The 7,458-nt window shown below is 36.2% G+C and overlaps 2 protein-coding genes across 3 annotated transcripts; both read left to right on the plus strand.

Moving 5' to 3' along the window:
* Window positions 1-209: 209 nt before the first annotated feature.
* Window positions 210-4,656, plus strand: LOC145639626 (BTB/POZ domain-containing protein POB1-like). Of its 2 annotated transcripts, none has more exons than XM_081690911.1 (6): window positions 210-758; window positions 1,764-1,877; window positions 2,645-2,766; window positions 2,868-2,931; window positions 3,120-3,399; window positions 3,587-4,656. In XM_081690911.1, the coding sequence occupies exons 1-6, from the start codon at window positions 491-493 to the stop codon at window positions 4,398-4,400; spliced, it is 1,662 nt and encodes a 553-aa protein (XP_081547037.1). In that variant the 5' UTR covers window positions 210-490; the 3' UTR covers window positions 4,401-4,656. The 2 variants fall into 2 exon arrangements, with proteins under 2 accessions (XP_081547037.1, XP_081547036.1); XM_081690910.1 differs by having other exon boundaries at window positions 213-758; window positions 1,758-1,877.
* A 782-nt stretch (window positions 4,657-5,438) lies between these two features.
* Window positions 5,439-7,131, plus strand: LOC145639625 (eukaryotic translation initiation factor 1A). The gene is made up of 2 exons (XM_081690909.1): window positions 5,439-5,890; window positions 6,744-7,131. Exons 1-2 carry the CDS (start codon window positions 5,636-5,638, stop codon window positions 6,924-6,926), a joined length of 438 nt encoding a protein of 145 aa, XP_081547035.1. The 5' UTR covers window positions 5,439-5,635; the 3' UTR covers window positions 6,927-7,131.
* Window positions 7,132-7,458: the final 327 nt, after the last annotated feature.

Raw genomic sequence — 7,458 nt, forward strand, 5'->3', positions numbered from 1 at the left:
CAAAAATGTCAAACCACCTCCAATTCTAATTCTACTCAAACCACAGACCAATTATCTGCAGCCACGTGTTGAACCTCCTGAGCTGTCATCTCTTAAAATTTAAACAACCAGTAACTTTAACCTTCCTAGTTCCTACTCAGCTTAAAATTAAAATGTTGTTAATCTTAGGTGCACAACTACCCCCAATTATTTATTTTTAGGTTGAACAATTCATTTTCTTCTCCTTATCTTCCTACTCTCAATTAAATTATTATAAAAAAAATTAAAATCTATTTTTTGTTTTTTTAATTTTTACGAAATATTGTAAGAATTTAGACAGAGTTTAGAAGAGAGGAGACAGAAGAAGATAGATAGACAAGAATCTTCTTCTTCTTCTCTTCTTCTACCTCTTAAAAAAAAATCAATTAAAAAACCTAGCTCTTTAGGGTTTTTACAGGAATTCAAAATTTGAAAATTCCCAGAAAAATTGGGGATTAATTGGTGCAGAAAAATGAAGAATATGAACAGGGATTTGTTCGATCCAAGAACGGTGATGGAATCAGAATATGATAGGTCACCGAAAGAGGGGAATTTCGGGTTTGCTTTTAATGATAGCAATTTTTCGGACCGTGTTCTTCGGATCGAGGTTATGGCCGGACCTTCCGATTCTAAATCCGACGCTGATGGTTGTTGTAGTCTCTTTGATTGGGCTCGTCATCGCAAGCGTAGGCGTGAGGATTTTAAGAAAGATGTTCTCATTGATGATCATAACATTGATGGTATGATTTTTTTCATTTTTTTTAATTTGTTCTTTTGGAATTGAACTGGGTTTTGATGAAATTGGTTGTTCATTTGATTTTTGCGTACGTTAGGTGTAATGATTTTCTGGGTTGTTTTTTATTTGGTGGAAATGAAATTAGGTGAATTAGAGATTTAGAGTGGTTATTGAATTACAAACCAATTGCATGTTTAATGAATGAAATTAACGGAAATGAGGGAAAATTTTGAGTGTTATTGGAAGGATGAAGCTTAAATTTGGTTCATAGAGGAGCATTGTTAGGATTATGAAGTCGGAAGTTTACATAAGCTGCTACTTAATCCGTGGTTTGATTACATGTTGAATATCTCTTTAGTTGGTGTGGGTAACTGGAAATTGCTCTTGTTTCGGGTGCGAAATGTTTGATTGACTGAAGGGCTGATGAATTTAGGTTCCGCATAGGAGTAATGTGCAGCCCCTTTTGAATGTAGTTACGTCTTGGTTCTGAGGGTTTGACATTGTATTTGTGTTGTGTCTTGCAAGTATGAAATGCTGCTCCATATCTTCCATTTTACGCAGTTAATCATCGTTTAATCTGTTTGTATATTTGTTGTTATGTCCTGTGCATGAAATTGTTAAGGCAAAGGACTTCTCATATACTATCTCCGTTTCATATTATTTGCAACGATTAGACATTTTTCCTCTCTACTTTATGTCAAATCGTTGCAAATAATATGAAGCGGAGGTAGTATATGACGTGTGTGGTTTAGTTTAATTTTCTTCAGGAATGTGGAAATAAAGAGAAATGAGTAAGGATCTTATGTTGGGGAATACTTGTGGTAACTTTTCTTCTGTATGTTTAGCAGTAACTTGTTCAAAATTTCTTTACTTAGAATATACCTTGACAATGTATATCAATTAATGGATTAGCGCTTTTATTTCTTTGAATTGTATGTTCGGCTTCATGTGTTTAACTAAGGTTATGCATGTGATCATTGTTAACTTATCATTGTCTCATCAGGTACAGAAGTTACTGTGTGTCCTGAGGAGCAGGTTTTGAATCAATATGATGGCGATGATGGTTTAGCATGTGAAAATGATGATGAGGAAGCTGTTGCGATGGTTGAAGAAGTACCTTCAGGTGGTTGAATATTTCAACTCTTATTTGCACAATTTCAGCTCTGAATTTAAATTCATTTTGAAAATTAAATTTACTATACTGCTGATCTTTTTAGTGATGTTTAATTTCTATATTTGAGGAGAATTGCAAGATTTGTTTGCATAAAGATCAAATATTGTCTTGTTAGTACTTTCCAGTTACAAGGTCATTATCTGGAATCTGATGAAAAGTACAGATTATAGAACTGCTGGCTTCATGATTATTTCATGAGTATCTATACATCTTTGTTCTTCTTGCTCTGAAGTCTCCATTAAACTCTGAATTGTAGACAGTTAGACACCTGATAAATATATGCTTAGTGTAGATACAACTGATGGAGTTGGTATCACCTTCTGAGTGAACACTTGAGCCCTAAACATAATAACATGCAAGAGATGTTGGTGTTACTATTATATAATGATCAACTATTCCAATAGCAACGGTCTTAATTGTTGTTTTATCATTGTAATGCTTTCCTAATGAGAACCCATTTTGATGTGATGGAAGGAATTTTCCCATTTGATCCTTATTATCTTTGTGCTCTAGGAACTTTATTAAGATCTTCTTGCACAACTCCTTTCATCCAAGGTCCACAAGCCTGCCTCTGGGGGAAGGAGCTGAAGCTGTAATTCAGTTCCTACATTGTTAATCTTTCTGAAAAACCTATATTTAATTAGACATCATACTTTTTTTTGTTCTATTCTCGGTGTAGGTTGTTATATTCATAGTTTCCTTGTGTGACTGTATAGGAGATGAAGGGGCCAATAGCAATGATTCATCATGGAGCATGGAATGTTCAACAATCGTGAATGTGCAAACCTTGCATATCAGCTCTCCTATCTTAGCAGCCAAAAGTCCTTTTTTCTATAAGGTAGCTTAAACTTTCTCAGTTACTAGTCACACCACGTCAAATCTACTTGTACAAGTCCTAGTTGGTGATACTTTAATTTCTTATTGTTTATTTTGGTGCAGCTATTCTCGAATGGTATGAGGGAGTCTGAACAGAGGCATGTGACTTTACGCATTAATGCATCCGGTATGCTCTCAAGCCTTGCTGATTTATTATCCAGCGCCTTTTAAGTTTTGTTTAGATGCATTTCAGTGACATCTTCTTACCCCTCCTTTGCGAAAAACTGGTTGGCTGACCATCTTGCTTTGAAGTGAAAGATTTATTTTTACTTAAAATTATTTTCTCACAGTATGTTTCTGCTTTTTTTATGACAGAGGAAGCTGCTCTAATGGAGCTTCTAAACTTCATGTACAGCAACACCTTATCTGCAAATACAGCCCCAGCCTTGCTTGACGTATTAATGGCTGCGGATAAATTTGAGGTTGCTTCATGTATGAGATATTGTAGTCGTTTGTTGCGTAATTTGCCTATGACCCCTGAGTCTGCTCTACTTTATCTTGAGCTTCCGTCCAGTGTTTTAATGGCCGAGGCAGTTCAGCCATTGACTGATGCAGCAAAGCAATACCTTGCTGATCGTTACAAGGATATTTCCAAGTATGTTTTTTTCTCACTTCTGTAGAATGTAGAATCTAGGCTATTCACTGTTCTGCTCCAAATAAGAGCTCCGTTAATGCTGTAATTCCAAATATGTTATTCCCCCCTTTGTTTTGAGCATGCCTTTCTTGCATGAGTGATTTTTTTTTTTGATGAAATGCCTTAATGAGAGTTTTATTCTTTGAAGGTTCCAAGAAGAGGTCATGGCTTTACCCATTGCTGGAATTGAGGCTATTCTTTGCAGTGATGATCTTCAGGTGGCATCTGAGGATGCAGTTTATGACTTTGTCTTGAAGTGGGCCAGGGCTCAATTCCCGAAACTAGAAGAGCGCCGCGAAATTTTGGCCACCCGTCTCGGTCGATTCATTCGCTTTCCATACATGACCTGCCGGAAGTTGAGAAAGGTTCTAAGCTGTCCAGACTTTGATCATGAGGTGTCATCCAAACTTGTTCTTGAGGCACTCTTCTTCAAGGCTGAGGCTCCACATCGACAACGAATATTGGCTGCAGAAGAATCAGCCTCCACAAACCGTCGCTTTTTAGAACGTGCTTACAAGTATCGCCCTGTTAAGGTGGTTGAGTTTGAACTTCCCCGCCAGCAGTGTGTTGTGTACTTGGATTTGAAGAGGGAGGAGTGTGCAAATCTATTCCCATCTGGTCGAGTATATTCTCAAGCGTTTCATTTAGGTGGGCAAGGATTCTTTCTGTCAGCCCATTGCAACATGGATCAGCAGAGCTCCTTTCATTGCTTTGGGTTGTTCCTGGGAATGCAGGAGAAAGGGTCAGTAACATTTGCAGTTGACTATGAGTTTGCTGCAAGGTCGAAGCCCACAGAAGACTTCCAGAGCAAATACAAAGGAAACTACACATTTATGGGGGGTAAAGCAGTTGGTTACAGAAATCTGTTTGGGATACCATGGACCTCGTTTATGGCAGACGATAGCCTTTATTTCATCAATGGCATCCTGCATCTTAGAGCCGAGCTCACCATTAGGCATTGACTTGAATTTGTGTCTTCCTCAAAAAACTTTTGGCAATCTTTGCTATCCTTGAAAACTTTTGTGTTATTGTAACTTTCCCTTTCTTAGGGCTTCACAGGAACCGTACATTTTAGGGCAATATAGACGAGCTAACATGTAACTTATCGTTTTAGTATGTGAGAGATCAAAATTAATGGGATCTCACAATGTTGTCCTTGCCGATAGGCCTGTAAAGCAGAGGAGATTCAATGTAAATGTGCTTGAGATGTTGTATTAACCACCAACTTGTTATGCTGCTCCAGTATGGGGTTACTCATTCTTCATTTCTACATGAAATGCCTATGAAGTATTAAAGCCTTGCCTTATTCTTTGTTTACGGATGGTTATAATCGTTTATGGTATATATACAATGAGATCGGTGTTACCAAAATTAGAGATTTCATTTCAAAATACCTCTTCATCTAATTCTCCTGGAAATTGGGCTACTCTAGGCACATAATTGAAGTGTATGTAGTATGGTTTCCTAAGGTCACTCAAGTGTTAATGGAAGTTTAATTTCCTTTGAAGGCTTATCTTTCATACGAATACTTGTCATAATATTCGAGAAGAGAAGTGTATATTACACTCAAGTACAGATTGCTTACCACCTTTCAAGCATTGTCGTTAGGAATTGATTCTTTATCAATGGTCACTCTTTTTCGAGCGTTGTCATATCAAACATTAACATATAAACCTATCAAAAATGTATACGTTGTTAAAACTTGTTATACTTAAAAATTAAATTTGTGTAATCTTTATAAGAGTTTATCGGGAATTATTATTCTTGAAGTTAAATAATCCGAACTTATAAATCCTTAAACTTTTTAAGAGTCAAAATAAGGTGAAATGAATCGGGTCCAGTATTCTTCAATTCGGAATCGGGTTCGACACAAGAAGCCCACAAACAAAACCGCCACAAACTAGTCCAATAAGAAAAAAGCATAACCGACCCAAGCTGAGATACTCCGTGGCCTCCACGCTATCTATATAAACCCCCAAAATCCGATTTGAACACGAATTAAAATTAAAAAACAATATAAAATCGACCTCATCTATTTATTACTCGTATTTCTATTCTGAATTCCGAATTGAAGGAAAGAAGAAAAGAGGGAAAGGAAAACCTAGAAACACCCAAATCAATCAGAACCGTCCGTTCTAGGGTTTGCTGTTAGAGAGAGAAAGCTCAAGCGAAAGAGAAGAGAGAGAAAGAGTCGAAGATGCCGAAGAACAAGGGAAAGGGAGGAAAGAACAGGAAGAGAGGTAAGAATGAAGCCGATGATGAAAAGAGAGAACTTGTATTCAAAGAAGATGGACAGGAATACGCTCAAGTTCTTCGTATGCTTGGTAATGGCCGATGTGAAGCCATGTGTATTGATAATGCTAAGCGTCTTTGTCATATTCGTGGTAAGATGCATAAGAAAGTCTGGATCGCTGCTGGTGATATCATCCTCGTCGGTCTCCGTGATTATCAGGTTTTTTTCTTCAATTAATTTTATTGATTTTTTTGTTTAGGGTTTGATTGTTGTTGTTGTTGTTGAATTGATTGATTGATTTTCCGTGGTGGTTTTGGATTTTGATTGGATTTAAGAAATTGAAAGAGATGAAGAAATTGTGTTTGATTTTATTTTTATATTTTATTACGAGCTAGATTATTATTGAATTTTAACGTGTTTTATGCTTTGATTTATATTATATGTTCGTTATAATATAAATCATTAACCTATAGAGGTGAAATTCTGGAAAATACGAAAGCTTTTGTCAATTTAACACGGAATTAACTGTCTTTATGGTATAGTTCAATCCTATTCTGCTTGTAATTGATGATGATTGTGTTAGTATTATATTCAATAATTGAGCAAAAAAGAGGATTATTTTGATTGCGTTTTATGGCCATCAATATTGACTAGTAATTTTGAAGGGTACGCTTTTCAGCTTGCTTTTAGGTAATTAATCTTTAATCGTACTTATACGAGTTTTAAATTGGTTGTGCAATTGAGACTAAACTCTGTTTTTGATTGTATATTCGTCGCAATGACCATCAATACTGACTAGAGTGTTGATGTAGAGTTTTGTCTTGCTTTAATGCAAGTAATCATACATATGAGAATGGATTGGTGGATTGATCGATTGTTCAATTGACACTAAACGCGGTTATTGATTGTGTTTTTGTCGCAATGACTGGAGTGTAGATGTGTAGTTCTGTCTTGCTAAATTGTTTGAAGTAATACGGTGTAATAGGTACTTGTGAGGATGGATTGATTGTTTGCTTGGTTGTGCAATTGAGACTAACTTTGCTTTTGCTTTTGCTTTTGCTTGTGTGTATAGGATGACAAGGCCGATGTTATCCTTAAGTACATGCCCGATGAAGCCAGGTTGCTGAAGGCTTATGGTGAGTTGCCCGACAACATCAGGCTTAACGAAGGTATCAGCAATACCATGGATGAGGACGAAGAGGGTGATGGTGAAGACTACATTGAGTTTGAGGATGAAGATATTGATAAGATATGAGCAATCTAAGTTTGCTCTGCTTAAAATGCAATTTTACTTCTGCCGAACCTTTGTTGTCAACTATATTTTCTGAGTTTGATTAAAAGAAATTGATGTACTAATCTCTTTACATGCGTGAATTACTTACTATTCGAGTGGTAATTGTTTGATATTTATGCTCAAGGCATTTGATGGCTCAATAAATATACAGTCCATCTCTAGACTATCCTCCTTGTGTAGTTGTATGTGTCAAAAATATTGCTCCAGTCTTCAATTGATTTAAAGAATTTACTTGCCTAGAATGTGTAATTGTCAAAATTCAATTACAAATTAACAGCCCTAATTTGGTATATAGGTGAAAGTGAGATGTTGAATTCAAAATCGAGGATAGTTGAGAAAGACTTGGTTCTCAACGTTGGGCAAATTATGAATGTAATAAATTGTCTCTCATTGTTCCTGTCATTGAGATTAACTTCGATAAAAAATATCATACACTATGAGTTAAGAATTTAGATTAACTTGCTCAACAAATACGATACAATGCGAGTTTTGG

Source organism: Chenopodium album, chromosome 7 (genome assembly GCF_948465745.1).
Source record: "Chenopodium album chromosome 7, dcCheAlbu1.1, whole genome shotgun sequence".
In the NCBI taxonomy this organism is placed as follows: Eukaryota; Viridiplantae; Streptophyta; class Magnoliopsida; order Caryophyllales; family Amaranthaceae; genus Chenopodium; species Chenopodium album.

Coding starts and splice junctions, on each gene's coding strand:
- LOC145639626 (XM_081690910.1), top strand. CDS start 491: ATGAAGAATATGAACAGGGATTTGTTCGATCCAAGAACGGTGATGGAA. Junction 2,932..3,119: donor TTTACGCATTAATGCATCCG/GTATGCTCTCAA, acceptor TTTTTATGACAG/AGGAAGCTGCTCTAATGGAG. Junction 3,400..3,586: donor CGTTACAAGGATATTTCCAA/GTATGTTTTTTT, acceptor TATTCTTTGAAG/GTTCCAAGAAGAGGTCATGG.
- LOC145639625 (XM_081690909.1), top strand. CDS start 5,636: ATGCCGAAGAACAAGGGAAAGGGAGGAAAGAACAGGAAGAGAGGTAAG. Junction 5,891..6,743: donor TCGGTCTCCGTGATTATCAG/GTTTTTTTCTTC, acceptor TTGTGTGTATAG/GATGACAAGGCCGATGTTAT.